The 22,281-nt window shown below is 34.1% G+C and overlaps 2 protein-coding genes across 7 annotated transcripts in view; one reads left to right on the top strand and one right to left on the bottom strand.

Annotated features, from left to right (window-relative positions):
• LOC119634370 (tyrosine-protein phosphatase 99A) overlaps nt 1–22,281 on the top strand; it is a 307,831-nt gene that overhangs the window by 118,144 nt on the left and 167,406 nt on the right. For 4 of the 6 annotated variants that reach the window (XM_038028466.1, XM_038028462.1, XM_038028468.1 and 1 more), the window contains one exon: nt 4,292–4,433. The gene's annotated coding sequence lies outside the window, so the exon portion shown is untranslated. Of the gene's footprint in view, nt 1–4,291; nt 4,434–16,776; nt 17,145–17,812; nt 17,835–22,281 lie in introns of those variants that run through there. The other 2 variants (XM_038028464.1, XM_038028465.1) reach the window with 2 other exon arrangements.
• LOC119634596 (peroxiredoxin-5, mitochondrial-like) lies at nt 6,317–7,121 on the bottom strand. The gene is made up of 3 exons (XM_038028845.1): nt 7,113–7,121; nt 6,728–6,862; nt 6,317–6,665 (listed from the first exon to the last, which is right to left on the bottom strand). Exons 1-3 carry the CDS (start codon nt 7,119–7,121, stop codon nt 6,327–6,329), a joined length of 483 nt encoding a protein of 160 aa, XP_037884773.1. The 3' UTR covers nt 6,317–6,326.

The following is a 22,281-nucleotide window of genomic DNA, read 5'->3' as shown; positions in this document are numbered from 1 at the left end:
AAATGAAAAGTTTATTTATATTTGTGACCTGCATCTTTTACTAAATGTTACGATCTGAAATTATTCTACAATACATGTTTGCTTTAGCCCATAAGTATGTGTTAGTAATTTGGAGTCATTTGCAAAGTGTACGGATGCATGCAATATGTACATATGTATGGATGTCTGTTTATACGTTTATATTTTACTGCATTTAACGTATTACACAAGCTTGATGTCTGACACTCTGGGGGATTAGATTAACAGGAAGCAACAACTACAACAAGAGAATAGCAAATAAAATTAAACCAAAAAACATTCAACAAAATACTAGAAAAACCAAAAAGAGGATATCCTGTGGTTAAACACTGCTGTATATTTGATACATGGCACAAGAATACGGAAAAACAAGCAATGCATGAAATGCACATGTATATATATATATATATATATACACATATATATATATATATATATATGCATATATATGTGTGTACGCCTCATACTGTATGCATGGGGGAACTCAACGTTCAGTTCAGTAAGAGTTTACAGAGGATATACATACGAAACATTCAGATTTATTTCTAAAAACAACAGAATATTTATACATAATTCCACTTAGGTATGTAAGCTTATTAAATTAAAGGACGCATCATCCAGTTTCAAGTGAATATAATACACTGCATAAACGAAAAAAATAAGCATACACAACTATGACCTTGACGTAAAATAATTAAATTCCAATCAACTAAATGCAACCCGAGAGAAATACAGATCAAAATTATATCTGCGAAATTATGCAAAATGTATTTGTTTTCCTATCTCTACGGCTGTGCGTACATTGTAAGATATATTTTGTCAACTTTTGTTTCTAACTTGGAGATACGGGCTATAAAAAGAAGAAAAATACTTTCATTAACCAGAACAGACAGACCCGTTTAGAAAGGGTTGAGTAAAGTAAGGACCTTAAAGTAGCTGTTACTTCTTCTCTGATGTAAGAAACAAATTTGACCGATGGTTAGTGCGCCCCAACTAACGAATATTAGTTTTTCTTCTCGCAGCAAAAGTTCTATGTAATTTATGCATTGTTTACTTTACTTATTTATTTATTGTCTCAAAAGCCGGCGCATAACCGAGATCATATGCTCGCCTGTATCGAAAACCCTATCACACTTAGGATTTGAATCCGCAGGTTGTTAGTGCCGACCTTGTTTGCCTCGCTACTTATGCGGATGAATTATTTATTAACTTAAATCGTTATGCCTTCCTTTTCTTATATTTATATGTGTATAGCATTTTGTTCGTACTTATCGGAAGACATCTAAAATTACATTTTATGATATTGAAATAAAGCAAATAATCGAAAAGAGTATTTTGAAAATATTTGACAAAATTCCAAGTTTTCAAGCGAAATGAATTTGCTCCTCAAAGATGAAATTTTTATTATTATAGTGCTGGACATTTTTCCCTTCAATGTAGTAAGCGACACTCAATAAATATTCTAGCATACGTTCATACACATATATGGGTACAAGTATACGTTTTCATCTATACAATAGCGTAGCCAGGTTCCTCTTTCAAGTAAATTTGATTAACGCACATTTTCTGTGAGTGACAGTTTCAGTTTTTTGCACTGTGTGACGGAGAGTTAAAAAATTCTACGCTAGAAATGTGCACCAAGTTAAGCGGAAATAAAATGCGAGGGGGAATACGGGCGAAAGGAAAGAAAAAGAATTGCTCAAAGTTTTCAATTTTAAAGTGCGCAGATTAAAATTGTTAGTAGGAGTAGGGGTAGTAGTAGTAGTAGTAGTAGTAGTAGTAGTAGTAGCAGTAGTAGTAAGAGCAGCGAGAATGAAACTTGGGTGGGCTGCTGATGGGGGTTTATTTAAGCGATGACGTTACTAAAAACATTCATTTGGCAAAGTAATGTTCAGACATATTGTTAGGCGGTAAATGCACCTTTACAGTTGCAACATACACGAGATGAGTACCGAATCGCACGTTGCGTGCACTTGAATATGACTGAAAGACTTGAATGTTGGGCACAGCGGGTAAAACTTTTGGTTTAAGAGTCTGCGAAAAAGCGTTGTTTTTATATTTGATTTACGTTTCATTTCCGGCTGTCGTATGTGTTGTCAAAGTTAGACGTACACAAACTTACTCATCTTGCCTCCTATTTAATACCTGACACAACTAACTATGACTTGTTCAGCGACTGTTTGCTACCGACTATTTTTGTTCTTTTATATTTAAGCCATTATCTATTTTCTTCAGATAATAGCGTACAAATTCATTCCGCTGACTGTCTGCGCACAGGCATATGCATTGAAATGCTTGTATAAGCTCTCACTGCTAGTACGACTACTAATGCTTTGTGTGCGCGCACCTTATGCAATTATAACTTTTGTCGTTAACATTTTTGGAACAAGTTTTAACGTAAATTTGCTTAAATGAAGTGACTTGAGAATATTTTCCAGTTAACAATTTACTGTGGACGTATGTGTGCAATCATTTACATCTACAGTCACTTACAAGCAAACATGCGGAATTGTGAACTTATTTACATACATATTTGTGTCTATGTGTGAATGAATAGTCATATAATGAAAACAAAATTACCGTTGTTGTTGTTGTGCTCTCAACTATTGCCGCGTCGCATTGTTGTTCTCGTACACTGACGGTCGAGATGGTTCGCCCACTCAGCGAGAAGATGCAAGAGGGCGGAAAAAGCTTCCATTAAATGAGTTAGTCTTCGTATGAATCTTTTTTGTTTCTGATGGATTACGTAACAACACCATGCATCATTGGGTTACGTAACTTGATAAAGTAAAATTTAAACGGGTACGGAATCATTCTATTTTTAAATACTATCTTACAGGCATTGTACGAGTGTGTAACAGGCAAGTTAAGGGCATCCTTTTCATTGTATACTCATTTCCCTCGTTTGATTTTAATTTTATGTGACAACTATTTGAGTAACAAATTTTATACAATGTAACATCGCGGTATGCTTATCATTTTTTTGCTCTTAATGTCTAAACTTGCAAATTTGTTTTAATTTGTTTATGTTTCATACGAGAAGGTTTTAAATCTGAAAAGCTTTTTAAATATTTCCGCATCATTATTGATGGTCTATAACTATGCAACAAATTAAATACTTTGTGCAAGACTCTAATGTTTTCACAACATGTTCGCATTCGCCGCGTTGTTATAGTCGCTCGATCGTAAATCGCCAATTTTACAACCTTCTCAACCGTAATGTAACTAAACGAACTGATAACATTGATGTTGAAAGAATATTTCGTTATTCTCATTCTTGATTGGCGGATTTTGATCGTCGTCGTGGACCGACCAGCAAAACATTTTCTATTCTGGCGTAATTTATATTTTAGTTTGGGGTTCGCTTTATTGGCTAACTGGATGAGTTGATTGAAGCAAACAACTTTGATGAACAACTTTGTCCAATTGTTCTTAATTGATTCTTAGGAGCTGATTGATCTTTTTCGTATGTTATGTTACTCAGCTTAAAAACCTGACAATAATATTAGAATGATGCTAGTGTTGCTTGACGATCACTTTCACACACCTAGGCTTTGTCAGTTAAACGCATCTAAACGATATCCCGCAGTCAGGAATTTATACAGAAAAACTGAGGATATATCGTTTAACGATTTATTCGATGAAATCGATTTCTTGTCAAATTTATAAAGACGGGCGATGCAAATGTCGCTTGGTACAATAAAAGTGTGGTTTACACTACGTTGCACGTTACAATTCTACGTTACGGTAAGTTAGCGACATGTAAGAGGTTTTCAATATGTTTTGCGTTAACTCACTTAAACCTGTGTTGACTGACGACGGGGAAGCTTTATAGTACGATAACTACCAGCAGTAGAAACTTATACGCTCCCATAAAAAAAAAAGAATCCGCCTACAAAATATAAGGTCCGTCGCTAAAAGGGATAGCAATCACAGCAGGACATTGACCTCAATAATACTAGCCTCTGGGAGGGTTATAATAATGTAGCGTCGTTCATTAACCAGATCTGCTGTTATTCTGGTCGACGTGCAGGCGTTGCTAAAGTTTGCTAAGTTTGAACTTTTATCATATGAGTAATTACTTCAGCAACTTGTAAATGATTTCAAGACACTTACTATGACACACCTTTCGAAGAGTTGTCTGGGCGCCATTTGCATTGAACTTGAATTTTAATCCCCATTTCAAAATCGATATTTATTTGGTATACTTTGCAAGTTGTTTTTAAAATTTTTACGAGATTTTCTATTTATAAGTTTTTCTTTTCTTCCACAGCATAAGCTATGTGGGGAAGTACTCTGTCAATCTGCCTTTTTTGTCTTGGATTAACTCAAAATCCATACCAATGCAGAAGTTGTGATCCCATCGATCGTTATCATCGATATTATATCACCGAGGAATCTTCAGTGATAAGCTGGTGAGTTTTAAAATAAGAATAAGAGAATTTATTGAAATGAATGCCAACATATGTAGGCAACAGAGGCTTCAACATTTCTTGCATTATATTGTCCCTTTTATAATAGTGGATAAGCAACTGAAATTTGCCGCAAAATATTTTCATTCACTGTCCACTGTAGATATAGTTCTGAACAGCCCCAATGAATGTAAACTTGCTTTCTTTCTTTTCCAAAAAAATCGATATATGGGTGGTGGATATTAAAAATACCGTTCAAGCTCGAGTTGGTTCGCCTATTGCTTATCGTTCTTATTTCACAATAGAAAATAATTGCTGCTCGCTCACGCCCTTAGGGATTAGCATTTATCTGTTCACTAATTAATACTTTCATTTATTTTCGTAAAACCGTAAAAAGTTGACAGCAAAAAAAATCATAACGCACTTAGGTACGCAACTGATTAAAAACATCTGTCACGCAGCGGTTTTTCCTAACAAACAGTAACAACTACAGCAACACACCATCAATAAATATTTTCAACTAATGTAAGGTACATGTGCAAGCCATAATGAGCAATATGGCAGAACAAATCTGCATAATAAAACATTTATGTTGACATGAAGTAGAAATGTGTTAAACGAATAAAGGAACAAAAACCGTATTAAATAAAATAAAAAAAAAAAATAAAAAAAAAAAAATATCAAATCGAATATTCAACAATGAGATGAGCATCAAACAACCCCTGCAACACGATAATTGCATTGTGTGCGCATTATTTGATACGAGGAATGGATTCCATGTGCTGTCGCTTTTGCTGATTTTTTGACATTTTTTTATAACTTGTTGTTATGTTTTTTTTTTTGCTCAATCTGCGACGCAAACGAAACGAAATTGGTAATAATGACAACAATAGTATAAAACATACGCGCAATTTTATTTTTCAAATCTGAATAAGTGCAGGGTTGTTCTGAGGATGGGTGCTGTCGGGGTTTTATTTCTTTATTTCAGAAAAACGACGCGAAACGTTAAATAAATGCATGTGTGCTTGTAAGCAGCGAAAAACCATTAATTGTCGCTGAATAATAGAGATAATGCCAATAAAAGCCAATTTCGATAGACTGCACTTATTTAACACACAAGGGTGCAACTGTTGCTTTGATGAGACATACATACATATATATATATATATATTAACAAATATATGCACAGGCAAGACAGGATGCATACATACGTCTATATACATATCTATAACATATCTGTGAATATTGTGCAAATACATATGACTGGATGTTAGGTTAAATGTGTAAAGAATTAATATTTATTCATACGCATGTTACGTACGTATAGGGCCCAACTAAGTGTGTCCACATATACACATGTTCCGTCCAGGCAACGTCCACATGTATTTGTAACTATTTTAATGGACTGCGTATGCATGCATGTGCACAAAACATGCCAATACCATTGGCAAGGGTATTAAAGGATTTTTGTTAGATTTAGTTATTTTTCGTCCAGAATTTTGCACTCGTGGAAAGGCAGCATGCATTTGCATGACTTTCATTATTATACGTATATGCAAATAAATCATAAATCAGCTTATTCATAACTAAAAAATGAAGGTTAATGATTAAATTTTTAATGAAACGGACGAATCCTTAATAAATCCCTTTAACACCTAAGCGGAACTTATGACACTTGTGTCTGTTATTAAGTAATCGAAGGACAATTTTTCAAAATTTTAATTCAAACTTACATTTGGTACACTTACATTCGATGCACCCGTTCGCCAGCGAATGGGCAATGCCAACCTGGCACTTTAGACTGGAGGATAATTGTTGCAGGAATTTTAGCAAAACTTGTCCATTCGTCTCTTGCAATGCACAAACGTTTATTTAATTTTTAAATTTATACACTATTTAATTTATGCCACTCTTCACAATATTTTGGGCCAATGAGCAACCAAGTTCAGTGCCATCGGGTTCAACGTTCAATTTTAGGACCTTTGTATCCCCTACTATCATTGAGAAACGTTTTGAACGTAAACCTCCCAACGCTGGCAAGTTCATAGCAAGATCCAAAACTTGAACGAAATCACCTGAAGGATCTGCCAACATGCGAATTCTTCCACCGGCGCCATGTTCCTCACCCCAAACTGACATAACAAAAGGATCGTTAACTGAAATGCAAATTATTTCATGAACATTTAGTATGCTCTTCAAATAGTTTGCTGAGACGACAAACCCGGGCAAATGGATCTAAAAATAGATTAAATTAAATTTAATTTACGCGCCGCCGTGTAGATAAGAACATATATGACCTTAGAGCAGTCGGGTGTGAAAGCTCCATGAACACCAAAAATAATAGTCTTCTTGTTCGAGGTCAGTTCTCGGATGTTAATTTCATTTTGTAGTGAATCCTCAAATAACGCCATCGAAGGAAGTCTATCACCAACCTTGTAAAACAGAATTGGCGGAATACAATAACATCTATTTGCAAATCCACTAAATAAAATATAAATAATAATAAAATAATTTCATCGTTGCCCAAAATTTTCAATTGATAAGAACGACCGAACGACCTTTGCATTTCGCAGTTGCGCCTTTCACTTTCAAATACGAAATATTCTTCCCTATTATGTGCTAGTAGTTGCACTTCCGTCCCTTCCAATCCCTTGAAAACTTTGCAATTTTTACTTAGCTCACCTTGGCCATGGCTGGACGTTGCGTGCGAAAGTCACGTCTTGTGACTCCTTTCATCAAGCAATTTTGAAACAATAATCGAATCAGAAACATTTTGACCTCAAAAAATTAATCGAAAACACATAGTTTTATGAAATAAAACCAAATGACATTAGTTTTCTGACAATTGGAAAATCGGCTTCATCTGGTCATGAATGAAGAATAAAGGCGACCATATGTTTTCGTTTTAGCTTAAATTGTCTATCGCCGACAAATGATAGACGAATACGATCAATGCGCACTTAAAAAGTTCAATAAGCAAAAAGCGTCCCTTTATAAGCGAAATTTCCATGTGCTTTGGAAGAATGCAATTTTGTTCCCCACACAACTGTATACATGAAGATCACAACGGTGCTTCATACCAACGTGGTCTCGCAGTCTACCATCAACATACTGTTGCGTGCGGGTTTACCATTTTCATGTTTAGGACTTGGGCGCATTTAACATTATTCTGTAAAGAAATGTTAAGCACAAGGGAGATTTCACTCGAATGAGACATAAACCTTATGGTAAAGCTAAAAGTTCGGCGATTGGGAAATCGACACTTGCTCCCGCCTTTGCCAGTAGAAAAATGCAAAGTATTATGTAATAGGCGTGGATTTTTTGTGATTTGACTGACTAATGTTACGAGACGCAAGAAAGGAAGACAGGCGGTTGGCTTGAGCGATTGGAAAGCGTAGTAAATAAATGAAATAAATGAATATGAATAAATGAATATGAAATGATCTGTCGCGGTTGTGGTCGGGAAATTCTTTAGTCGATTGAAACGGCTAAAGTTTTTTTTTTCCAAAGTTTTCCGATTCACTTACTAACTCAAAACGAATTGAGGATAACTGATCAGATTTGTTCTTTAGAACGATTTGACATTCCATCCTCCATGCGGATTGAACATATATTACTGCGTAATGTATTCTAATCCAAAAAATTACTCTGCTTAATTGTCGCCTCTTAGTAGATACTTAATTATGTAAATAAGTGCTGTCGCTAGGAAATTGGATCCTCTCCTTCTTTATTAACACTAAGTATATCTTAATAAGGATGTGGTTTTGTATGTTAACCGAAACGACGTACGTACAAATATACATTTGAAAACGAGAATTGCGATAATTGTCTCTAAGAAATTCAGCGGAAACAATAATAAAAGACTCGCTAATTGAGGCACATTTTACTAATTTCCTTGGGTGCTTAACCTGTTAGACTTTGAGCTCTAACAGAATTAATTTACGAACAGGCGCACACACTCTAAGCATTCGTTCTTGTGTGTTTTGTTTTTCATTTTCAAAGAGCTCAGGGAAATTGAACATTTTTCAGGCCGTAAGTAAAATAAGGACAATAACAACATGTTCCAGTAAGTTAGTTAACAAAACGAAATGACCAACAGACCGGCCACAATTTACTATTAAATACGACACGGCCGTACATACAGTAGACAAAGTTGCACACTCACTCGAATGTAATGCGGTTAAAATAGCGCAAACAATAAACGACACGAACAAAATCTGCAGTTATCATTATGATCACAACTACCGTTGGCGTAGCCTAAAACCTAAGCGCACATATACAACATATAATATAGAGCACGCAAACTGAAAGACAGATAAACGAACGAATGTACACAATATATATGTACCTATATATATATATATATATATGTGGAGTTGCGTATGTATATTTGTGTCATATAAAATAGACCAAACAAACCGTAATGGGAAAAAATTTGTTAACAAATTTTTTAGATTTTTGTTGTGTATTATTTCTCTGCATTAATTTCCCCATACACAAAACAGACAGACAGACAGACAAACATATATATATATATATATAGACATGAACGCTCATACATATGAAGAGTATTTCAATCTTCCCTCTCATTCTTCTTCTTCGTCATGTTATTTCTCTCCATAATTCTAATAACTGCGTCTATGTATGCATGTGTGAGTGTATACGGGCACACGGACTTTGTTAGTTAGCTACTGCGACTCTGACGTATTCATCATGCATGCATGCATGCAAATCTAGTAACTAATACTCAAAAGTACATATATATTTATGCATATATTTATGCATTTTTGGGGCGTACATGTGCTCCTTGTTACTTTCATACCATTTTGTTCAAAAATTTTCATGCAACTTTTAAGCTTTTAACTCAAGTAGTTTTCAACATTAAACATATGTTTTAAAAACAATTTAATTAGTTGCCAGGAAAAAAGAAAACTGTTGTTAGAAAACTATTACTATTAACTATGAGACGAATTTGTACATGTACATATGTGTATATATATATATATATATATATATATATATATATATATATATATATAGATGTGTGTGTGTATTTCTATGACTATATATAAAATACATGTGCACCATGTAATTTTTGAAATAATTTCAGGAAACCACTTACTGTTGAAAGCTAGGTCCATAGGAAACTCATTGTTACAGATATGTCCGCTTAATGTTGACCGAAAAGAAAAAAAATTATTTTTGAATCAAAATTAAAATTTACAAAAATTAAGGAAACTTTTCAAAAAGTAAGTTTTGAGTTATATAATATCATTATGCACGCACACATGAACAAGGATTCTCTAAAACTTTATAATCAATATGGTTTACGACATTGTTCCCCTAATGTTTGATATTATGGTGAAGTTGTTCAGAGATATTAGACTTGTTATATAGTATACGAGAAAATGCGTAAATGTTTAATTAAAAAATGATTACCAAAACAAAAAACATAAGTTAATGATAAAATTAAATAAATTAATAAGAACTAAAATGTATGCTTTAAGGCGAATCTATAACATATATACATACATACCATCTATGTGGGAAATAAATTTTATGAAAAAGTTTTTACTTTTTTTCGCTTTTCGCACTCCAAACCGATATCTGCTACAGCCCATAAAGAATACATAACGGGTGGAAAAATATGTTATTTTGTCAAAGGTTTACAACTTAACACTAAGCGAAAGTTTCTTTATCTGCACGGGCAGAGAGAATAGCTTTGCCAATTAGGTTCGTTTCTCTGGTAATGTCGCAGTTAACGCTCGAGAAGTTTTACTACAAAAAAAATAATTTTAAAATGAAAATCTTTTGCTTCTTTTCATTGAATATGAACAGTATAACTTTATTGTAGATCGCAATCTATAAAAAATTATTATGAACATTTATAAAGTCACGCTACAACCCTCCAAAAAAATGTCACACTTCGTCGTAAAGGCTTTTCCGCTGTATTAAAGCTGAACTGAGTAAACTGGTTAACGTCTTTAAGACCTTCTACCCGGATCATAGGAACATTCTACATTCAATGTCGATGTCTTAGTGCATCTCCTTATAAAAGTACACTCCACAGTTTATCAGAACACCATGCGTGCTCACCACAAAAAGAAGATTACTTCACAACGCAGATTAGAAGATTAGAAGATTACTGAACTGCACCTTACGGCTCACATAGTTGTTAACAGGTAAACGTAAGAATAGTTTCGATCAGTTCAACGCTTGCAAGCTCGCAATTTTTGTTGTTTGTTTTTCTTCTAACGTTTTAAGACCTCATCAGAGGTTTATGTTGGCATTTCTGAGTAGCCGAAGGCGAGGAATCTCGACTAGCAAGTCAATGGTCGTAGGTTCGAATCTCCTCAAGTGCGGTAGAGTTTTTAATAAAAGCCAATAGCCTTAGATGCTAGTGCTTTTAAGAGTTTAGTCTTAGAATTTATTTGCCTGGCGAAATTCATAATAATAATAATAATAATAATAATATGTTGGCATTTATTATTGAAAACGTTATTATGATACCTGCAAAGGGTTGAAAAGGTTAGTTTTTGTGGCCTTTTGTCGTTCAGATGTCGGAAGGACATTCGTGCACGAGAATATCTATAAGTAAATTTCATGGAAAATGTGGAGAGATGTGTGAAAAAGCGTGTGAAGCCTCGCTTCCACAATCAAATTAATTGATGTTTTCGTTTTTAATTTAAATTCAAACCCTTTTTGGGATTTATTTTTCATTTTAAAGTAATGTTAATAGGGAATTGAGTATTATTCTTGTGCGTGTGTATAGAGTTTATCAGCATGAGCCCTTTTCGGCTGCTATTAAGATTTTCTACATTCGTTGTACTCAGCGAGTCTCTAGACAATAATAATGTTACAGTAATAACACAGCGACAAACGAATACCAAAATAAGACAGATGTTTAATAATATTTCAAAAAAAAAAAAAAAAAAGAACCGCATGTAGGCACATACACAAACCTAACTCCTGTCGCAGGCGCCGCAATATGTGAACGCAAATTAGCCGTCTTGCCTGCAAATTAGCAACAAAATATTGAAGCTAAGCGGGAAATCATCACAGGAACGCACATAACTGAATATTAAAGCAATAAGTATGCATACATATATATATCCATACATACGTACATATGTGTTTGTTGAGAAATGGCATGCTGCGTTCGAAAATAAAATGTAAAAAATTGAAGGAAACATTAGCACTAATCTACGGGAGGCGTTAAACGACGCATTAAGGCTTATAAATATACGCACAACCGTGGACGCCCAGTTTTATATCGTCCTAAATTTTCTCTATAACATATGTATATGTTAGTGTAACAAACAAAGAGGCTTCACGATGAAAAAAATTAGAAACGCAACAACAGTTGTTCGTATGCGTTTCGTTTTGATTGCAAGGCAATGTCAATGATGTTTGACAGTGATTTATTGCTTAAAGCATACGCCAGAAAGTAGACTGCAATAAATCACTCGTTTTTCGACTATTGCTGTAGCATAACATAACATAACTGCCACATCAAAAGTATTATATTCTTGTATGCCCTTCTTTGTCCAATATATTTTGTCTTCTCATCCAAGCTATTTTGCTTCTTTGTCTAAACTAGCGGCAAGTAAAATCTTTACATTATTTGCGAGCAGAAAAACAAGTGAAACCACGTTTTGAAATTCTCAACACGCAATAACTAATAAATATTTGCTAAAAATTCACAATTAGAAAATTTCCCAATGGCGTCGAGGTCATTGTTCCAAGATAGACATAGTGTATGTGCTTTTTATATTCCGTGATGTAGAATGAAGCCATACTTGTTTGCTTCGTCGTTTGTAATACTCATATATAAGCTTCAGGGATTGCATAGGTTACGTGTATCAAGAGATTCGATTTACCCATGTCCGATGTCGCTCCTTCCACATATCCATTATTTGCCGTGATATGTGTAGGTTTTGAAGAAAGTGAGATAATAGGTTCACGTATATACGGTTGGGTCAATGCTACGATAGTCTACTCAATAACATTTTTGGATGTTGTGTATATACAAATAACATACCATAGACACACATCCTCGAATATCAATTACCAAAAAAGAGAAAAAAAAAAACAAAAAGAGAAATGAATTGCTATAGTAATCTTTACGATATGAGACTTTTCTCAACAAAAAATACAAAAAAATAAAAATATATATATATATATATATGTATGAATGAAGAAAAGCTATACACTTGCCTTATGGCATCTGTTGAAATTCGTATATGTACACGAACATACAGACATCAGTATAGATGCTGAAGTGCACTCTTGCTCTACTCAACCATATGTCTGCCCGTGCACGTGCTCATGTTATATCTTCAATGCGTTTTTTTAGTATTTAAGTGCGATTTTGTAAATTTATTTCATCGCGCACATACATAACATATATTTATATCTATAGTTGAGCATTATTTTCATAGTTTTTAACATAAGAAGGGCGTTCTGTCATTATGTGCATGCGACGCGTATGGAACCCAATGAAGTGCGGTGGAGTGCGTATTTGATCCTTGTCATTAATACATATTCACGTTAACGATCTGGTTGACTCTTTCACACTTTGTTGCCCAAAGTGCTCAAAAGTTTCTATATCGTGCGAAGACATCATTTCAAGTATTTTATGTGCACATATTTGCGATGCATGTGCTATGCTTACTCATTTAGTTGAAAATATCTTTTTTTGTTTGCCACATATTTCGAAGGTCCTTTACGTTGTTTATGACATTGTTTTTTTCTTTATAGCTTGCACTCTACTCTAATGTTAAGTAAAAGTTAGTTTTCACTTACACTTCGAGTAGGTTTTCCACGAGATATTTCTTCTTTTGTCCATCGGTATTAGAGCGTATTTACGCAGCGTGCTATAATCGCGTGCATGAATGCAAAATTTTCGCTTTTCTTAATAGTATTTCTCATCCTTTGTCGAAACAATTCAATTTTTTTCAAAAAGCAAAGCAGTACACATCCGCTTCTACTCATAGAGATAAGCATTAAAGTGCTTGGAACGAATATTTACATCAGCCTAGTAAACATTCCCGACACATTTCACATCAATACTTGTGTTTCGGAAGATATCTCTTTCAGCTCACGTCAACGTATTCCGTCTTTTATCATTATCCAGAACAGTTTTTGATTTTTTGTTCTTAGCAATAGAATAAAGTTTCGCGTTTAAGCTTTGACCAAGCCCTGCAGCAAATCCGTCCCCTCTTTGTGTAGTGACATTTACGGAAAGTATATCTTCAAAGGGTTCGCAATTTCAAGCATATAATTTCTTGAGAAGACCTTTGTGAAATTTGCGATATAACACAAGTTTCCAGCGCATTTCGGTTCAGTACCATATTTTATTTCAAACGATGACATCATATAAAGATGTCATAGGACTTATCAGAAGATACGACTTCGTTCAGCGCAGCCCAGGTGTTGGCAGCGAATGGTGGACGCGAGATTTGGCGCTTGTTCATTTTTAGGTCTTCCATGGCATGCTCTTTCACAAAAATTGCAAACTACCAACTCAAATACAATTATCGAAGAAATTGCTACTTCATACAAGTTTTCTCCGTTTTTCTCAAGTTTTTTTGGTATAGCGTTTATAGCTAGCTCCCAATCAACCTACATTATAAGTAAATTTTCGCTCAAATTTTTTAAATGTTAATCATTCAGACTTAAGAAAGAGGATACGACGAGAGGTGCAGCTTTTTGACCACTTTCGGACCGACAGACGAACATACATAAGTCGTCGTTGAATCTTACGCAAAACAAGAATAAATGTACCTTAAAAGTATATCGGAATGCTCGCAGAGTGTATAAAATTATATATCGATTCTCGCGACAGATTTTATTGCTTGCATTTATGTGCATCACTGCTACAAAATAATGTAGGAAAGTCTATTGCAAAATTTACTTATGTCTTACATAATATCGGTTGTGTTATGTTTACACATGTATAGTTTGCTGAACATATCATCTAAAGCTGAAAGCTCTTACTAATCTACTTCAGAAAGATACACAAGACTACCACATTTACAAATAAAATCATTTGTTTGCTTACACCTTCGCAGCCTGTACGCTTACACCTCATTGTTTTGTAAAGCTGTTAGTTTTACTAAGGCTTGATGCTATAAAAATACTTGAGAGTTGTTTTGTTGTTGTTGTAAAAAAAAAAAAAACAATGCCAACATCCGTTTTTGCTTTAAATTTGTCCTATTTGTTTCATTGGGCCGTGTGCATACGTGTGTATTATATGCTCAGGTAAATGCATGAATAGCATCAGCAATTGCATTAACTATTGTGTTGTGTTTTTGTTTTGCTTTGGTTACAGTTTTCGGCCTTTGTAGCTCATAATTGTAATTTTTCTCTGTCGCGTCATTTTATGTCACCTAACGGTAATTACATTCTTTTGTGTAAGTGTTTGCATGTGTTTTTATCTGAATTAAGGGAAGTTTTTTCCTTAACCCCCATCAAAATGTGCCGGTGTACTAGATATCCTTTGGTTTTTGTCATATTTCAGGGTAGCTAGTGATCTGATATTTTTTCAATTTATCAGTGTTAGATATTAAGACAATTTAAGTCCGCATGCCTCTCTCTTTACCTGTCATCTGCTGCTTGAACACACATCGAAATGTATAATTTTGTCGTCAAAAGATGTCTTGCGACCTGGGGCCGATACTTGATGTCGAATCGTGACAAATACTTATTCTACAAAAGAACGATAGTTCAGTTTGGCCGACTGGCAAGCTCGCAAAAGACGAAAAATTTTGAGACCTTCACGAAAACAGTCCGGGTACTGGGTATCAAGAATTCGTCTCAAAATGCAAGCAGTTTTCTTATTTGTTGGAATTGAAACTTAGTCGTTATGTTGCTATTCATGTTGTAGTTTTTACTCACTTGTTTTGGTTTCACATTTAGTTTTTATAAATTTGTTTTGGTTCTGAAGCAAATTTCATTTAATTTTCGCTAAATTAGCCTCGGTCTTATCTGATTTTCCGAACACACATTCTAATAATGTCATTGTCTCCGCTTTGGATGAAGAAGTGAATGCAGAGGGCGAGGGTTGGTTGTTCTTTGTTATTATTATGGATTTTGCATCCGTTTATGGTCGGTGGATTATGTGTGTGTGTAGTTTCCCTCATTGCTGCTATGAACGCTACGTCCCCGCCAGCATTCTTCAGGCCTTTTAAACAGTTATATAAGAATAGCAATAAACGCCAATAAGAACAGTTGTGTTGCTTCATTATAACTGATTTTTATGATTTATAAACTGGTGCTGATATGATGAAAATTCATTGCATATGTCTCTGTAATTGTAAGGACCTGGATAACTTTTAATATAAGGCTTTTATAAAAATGGCAGTGATTTCGAAACTCTTTGGTACGTAGTTATCAATATGAAATTTAATTGAAAATGGGATTTCCTTCCTTGTGAGTAAGAGAAGGTTTGAATTTTTACTATTTATTAATTGGTCAACGGAAAAAATGGTATCAGTATATCAATAATAAATTATTGTGCTATTGCTTTTCCCACGCCATTCTATGATTTTTAGATATTTAAATCGTCTGTGTCAGTTAGAATAAGAATTTTATATTTACGAAATTTGAAGATTTCATCAGTCTGCTAAAACGGAATTTATAAACTCATAAACACGTCTATAATAAGGAAAAACAGGAAATTGTAGTTCAAAGCAGATAACGGTCCGAAACTCGGTGCGTAACATAAAATTAAGTTGCGTTTTTTGTTAGTGCAGTTGCATATAAAAAAAAAATGTGTTAATCTCATGCTGCAACTCATATCTAGGTTATAGGAGGGTTAGACGTAAACAATTGAAGTGCTGTCTCAAAACTCTAATAGCTCTTATAGATGTAATGTAGATAATAAGGTTTTAAGTCATGCTTTAAAGAAAGAATGTAAAAAAACGCAATTTTCTTCGAGCTATTAACATGAGTTAAATGATAAAAAACTGAAACACCTATTAAATATTTTCCTTAAATTAGCAAAAACTCCATTTAACATAAACATAAATATTTTATATATCAGAGATGTATATGTATATGAAGCTAATTTTGTAGTGAAACGTTCTGCAAAATTAACAGTAATTATTACTGCTAAGCACTTAACGTTTTTCGGAGAGTGTTGAATTTCAATTCCATGTCCTGCACTTGACGTCCTGGTGAATAGGAGTGAAAAAACATTTTTTGAGCAATGACAACATTTCTCAATAACATTCTGTTAAGTTTACCTATATCATTGCAGTAGTTTAGAGAGCAGTAGTGATAAGAAAATATATAACGAGAGCATCGGTGAACAGTGAGGGAATGAAACATAATTTATTTGTTCTGAATATAATAAAAGCTTAGTTTCGTGTTTGTTGTGCGCTCGTATGGATGTAATATAACGGTTGACGGGGCATAACGCGTAGTGGTTTTTTGTATTTTCCAAAAAAGAGAAAAAGAAAAACAGAAAATAAGCAAAAAATAATAAAGTGTTAACATGATAAACGCTGCAGAAATGTCAGCTAATTGGAAAATGCGAATACCTGTGTGCGTGCACAGGCATTTTAGATTAAAGAGATCAATACATTGTTGGAAATGGTCGGCAATATAAAAGTAGGATATACGACGATCGTAAAAAAAAAATTAATAAAAAAATAATCAATTTAGTGAAGAAAAAATTGTATGAGGAATTTCAACAAAAAGCAAAAAATGGTAAATGTTTGGAATTTTATCGGATTAAATGTGAAAAAAACTAATTTGATTATTATTATGCGTGAAAAGCTCATAGCCATATTCATGCTGTGTTAACCTTTTATTGTATTTTGGTGAAATATTCTGTTTATCTTAGTTTTCTTAATTACTTCATTTTAAATGTTTTCGTTTGCGTTTGTGCGCATATGTACGCAAACGTCTGCATATATGGGTTATATCTATTGTACAGAGTCTTTTTAAAGGCAACCGAAACGTTTCCAAATAATAAATAGTGGGTAAATGCCTTATTTAAGACGCGTATGCGTGTCGTGCGAAAGTTAAAGTTTTTTGTGTCAAAATTTCCAATTCGCTTATATAAATAAATCTGCGAGGATACTGCTTAATTCAAAACGACTTGCGTTAATCCATTTTCGCGCCCTCTGAACCGTAGAAAGTTTTCAGTTTATAGAAATTTTGCGCGCTGTTTTATATTTCGCCCATTCACCACATTAGTGCCGTTGTATTTGTTGACTGTTCTTTATAAATGTTTGTGGCCTTAAATGCCAACCACGAATGTGTTGCTGCCGCAGTTGCTGTTGCTTGCTGATTGTTATGGCTGGAATAGTGTGCAATAGCACTTCTTTTTCGTCATTTCCGTTTGCTAAACTACGCGGGAAATTTTCATTTGCTCGGTATTTTTCCCTTAACAATGTACGCTTAAAATAACAATAATGGGAAAAAAGGATTCAAAATAAATCTTTTAAGCGTAAGAAAAAATTTATTTGACTGCAAAAACATCTAAATATGTATGTGCCAGTAAGACTCGCGCCTGTAAAGGACAAACTTTACATTGAATGAAAATAAATGAAAATTATAAACGAGTGCACCCAACAAATTATAATATTATAAAATTTACGACAATAACCAAAGTTCAAGTGGTGTCTTATAATGAGATTTGAATAAGTAAAATATGTAAAACAAAAGGGAAACAATAAAAGGAAATGAAAAACAAACAGAAAATAGGATAAGACAAATCTACATAAATATGATACGACTTCGTTTCTCCTAAAGCTTTTGTCAACGCACTACTCATCTAAGGCGGGATTGCATTTGGCATCTGTCAGATATTTACAAACTGTAGAATATGACAATTATTTTGCAGATAAAAACAAAAACTATCTTTGAATTAAATAAATCTTCAACATTCCTTCAAGGCACAAAGCAGGTCGTAAACTTTTTAAAAAGCAGGAAAATTGCGTTTCTGCCTAGGCAAAGCGATTAACTTCGGTCTAGTTCAACTGAATAGAATTTTAGAACAACTACTACTCTAAACTACTTTAAGAATACAACTTGTTAATTGGAAGCCAAATGAAGTCGGAGATGGGAGATTTGAACCAAATTTAAAGCGATAGGTTTAATCGAAATGCTTCAATTGGAAAAAGATCACGCCTAGAAATACGCTTGCAATCAACGTAGATTTTTTTTCAATATTTACACACAAAGAAAATATTGGCACGACGTACATTTCCCGCCAATTTATAAAAGCCATCTGTCCGCGACTTATTGGATATTGCATCCTTTGATTTCCCCCCTAAGCTGACTGCGAAGTTTCCAATAGAATCGATAAGGAATCTTTTCTTATGTCAGATTCGTTTCAGGCGGTGTTAAGTTTTCGACTTCCATCGCGTGGGCGCTATTAGATCTATTCTATTTTCAATTCAACAATTTCTTTCCCTGTCAGTCCCTCTTTTCCCTCTTGTCTCACATCTTGTCAACAAGTTCAAGTCTCCCACTTGTAATGAATCTTTAATGGAGCTAAAGTTGGTGCTATCTTCATATTATCGCGGAGTAATCTAAATATATCGTTGATGATTAAACGAGGGGTTTGGTCGCATTACAGTCAGATTTGATATTCGATACATCGTAACATAGTGTATATAGTGTACTTCCTAAAGTCGCTTTGAAATATTTGTCCTTAAAACAAACATTCAAATTTATTCCCGATTAAATATTTCCATTTTCAAGTCAAGTATAATTTTGAAAAAAATTATTTTCCCAATTTTAGAAAAAATTATATTAAAAAAAATTTTTATTATTATAAAAGTTCTCGAAAAGCTCACGTGATGTTTGAGAGTTAGACAACTCGGCCTAATATTTTTGAATATAGTTGGAGTCCCTTTCCAGTCAACATCCAATCGGCCTGAACATAGTTGTTAGTTCGGTAGACCCCGCTTTAATTGCTGTGGATAGCCCCGTAAGACTTATTAACCCAGCCCGCGGCTACCACCTATGTCTCTCACTTGATCCATAAGAGAGAAAGTTCCTTGAAAGAATTTTTAAAACTGATTTGCATCTTTGCGAGAAGCTTTCTCACTTTGTCTGCTTTCGCTGTCGTATTCCAGTTAAGCACTTCCGTATTCAGCTGATATTATGCTTGCTTAGCAGCTGATCGTTTCGGCCAAGTACAGCAGTTTCAGTTAATTCAACAATAAGTCGCAGCTTATTTGTGTAAGAAGTTGTAAATTTCTAAATATTTAAGTTTTCTTTTCGAGCCAATCATCTGTAGTTTTTAGTGTCTAGCGGCTTTAAAAGCAACTGCTCAGTTCTCTTGGACTGTACTTTCGAAGGCTAGGTTTGTACACGTTTACATAATTGTCTTTATTTACTATATATGGTATGCACCTAGGTTGAGGCAGCGGTTGGGATTTTGTGCACTTCGGAATCACTTTCCAAACTAATCAACAAATGATATGAAAGTAAACACGAAAACTAAAGAAAAAAAAAAAAAAAAAAAAAACATAATGATTGTAATTGCCACCGGAAATGTGTCCGTAGAAGATCGACTTATTTTGTAAATAGTTTACTTATCGATTCTATCCTTACACACCTATTTACAGTGTCAGAATTTTAAAATGAAACAAAAAAACACACAAATCGACATTTAATGTTAGCCAATTTCTAAAATCTATCATCAAACAAACATCCACATAAGTGCTCTAATGTTGCAATTGCCAATAATGGCAACAACAGCAATAATGGCGAGAATAGCAATAACGATAAAAAAGAAAGTTGAATCAGAAGAAGAGAAACGTAGAAAATTGTTTGGCAATTTTAACTCTAATCGATATTCTTTACAAATAACTCTCAAATCAAATTATACCACAAAATAAAATTCCGTTCAACTGGTACGACACAATGTTTATGAGTGTGAATCCATATATATGTAAACTTGAACACACACATTTTCGCTTACACGTGCGTTTACACAAAGTTTTTGATAATACTAAAAAGAAGAGGAAAAAGAAAGAGGAGAAGCCAACCTACCGCAACTCTAAAGTACTTGTATGTAGAAATATAAATAAAAGCGTACGAGAAACCTTATTTTGTATATTGTTAGGTGGGAGAAAAGTTATGCTGCTCTTTTCTTTTCATATGAATGTTCCCATATAAGAATTATTTTAATTTCCTTTGTCAGTGGAACATGATGGAGCGGATTACTTTATCTAAAGAGCTTTCTTTTATCGACCTTAATTTACGGAGTCCGCAAGACCCTTCCGCGTTTCAAAAAGATCCATCCTCCAAACAATCGGAATTATAGAATTTATTTATTATTGTGTTTTTTTTTTTTTTTTTCTCTATTACAAGGATAGACGGAAACATGTGAGATAAGTTGTGAGTAAAACAAGCAAGCAGTCCTTTAACGTCGCCTTTCTAGACTTTCGGGATAGAATATTTTTGAAAAAGCGACAGAACTTTTTCTCGCATTCATTCACACTTTGGAGAAAAGTCGTTTATTATACACTCAGAGACATGAAACGGGCTTCATTTTTAACAGAACATTGTTGAAAAACTTTCAATAGTCACGTGCTTAACATGCAAACCAACGACAAACAATCAATTTATAAGAATTTGACGAGACAACAAAACTGGTAGAAAGTATCCCCATAAGATAAAAATAAAAAGGAAAAATAAGAAAATTTAACACATGTATCAAGAAATTGTTCAATAAACGAAAACTTTTCAAAAATAGTAATATGAAGTGTGCTCGCAAAATTTGATTGGCTTGTATGTATGTGACCCTCCTAGAAGATATTTATACGTCATATTCTAGCGCCTTGAATTTATTAGCTTTACGATTTTGCACATTACCACAATAAGGCATGTCTGCTCTGAGAAAGTCCTACAATTTAACCCTATTTCGTGCTTAGTGATAAATAGAAAGAAATAAAAAGATGATCTCCTCCAGGGCTATTGGCAAATCGATTTAAGGATTTTTTACGAAAAAAAGAGCAGAGATTTACCTCATTCTATATACATTACATATAACATATAACAGATTGCTTCTCCATGTTTGTTTCTTCTTCGCCTCCGGGCAAATGCGTTATTGTATGCCTTTGCAAGGCGTTCACTTTGTATATTCGACAAAACGGGAGAGAGCGGCTTGCCAAAGTCATAGCAATCTTGCATTGATTCGTAATGCTTGCGGTGTCTGTAACGTCCATCCCGTACGTGCGACCGAACCTTATGAAGGTCATGACAAAGTTAGCGTACTATTACAAAAAAAACTTAGTTAGCTTTTTATGCGATTTCTATTGCAGAGAGAATGTTTCCATTGCATTACATTATTAGTTTCGATATTAGATGTGCAAGTTACGGAGTTTTTTCTTTGCTTCTTTGCCCTAGATTACAAAATGCTTAAGTTAGATATGTTGACGGTTCACTTTTATTTCATGCATTTCACTTCATTTATTCTAGCATTTTGCATATTCTCCATGGGAATGCAATTAAGTTTTCTATCATTTCGGGTGCATTTTTTTTTTTTTTTATATATGGCTTTATGGTGAAAAACTAGCTAAAACTCGATCCGCCTCACCACTGCTTATGTTTCTGTCCCCTGACAACTAAGACGCATCCCGTTAGTGACTGGTCGCTTCAGGCCACTTAATACTTGCAAATCTACTGCGAGGAGGTCCAAAAAAACTTAACTAAAGAATGGAAAAGTTTCTTACACTTAGGAGCAGGTGTACATAACAACAAACAAACGCATTTTGAAATTTTATTAAATTTATTTCGGACTTGTGTTGCTGGGTGCTGAGCTTAAAATGAGTTCACATTGTTCAACTTAATAACTTGCCTGAAACTTCTAAGTGATGCTCAA

The sequence above is a fragment of the Glossina fuscipes genome, unplaced genomic scaffold (assembly GCF_014805625.2).
Source record: "Glossina fuscipes isolate IAEA_lab_2018 unplaced genomic scaffold, Yale_Gfus_2 3, whole genome shotgun sequence".
NCBI lineage: Eukaryota > Metazoa > Arthropoda > Insecta > Diptera > Glossinidae > Glossina > Glossina fuscipes.
This window is presented reverse-complemented; position numbering and strand designations above follow the sequence as displayed.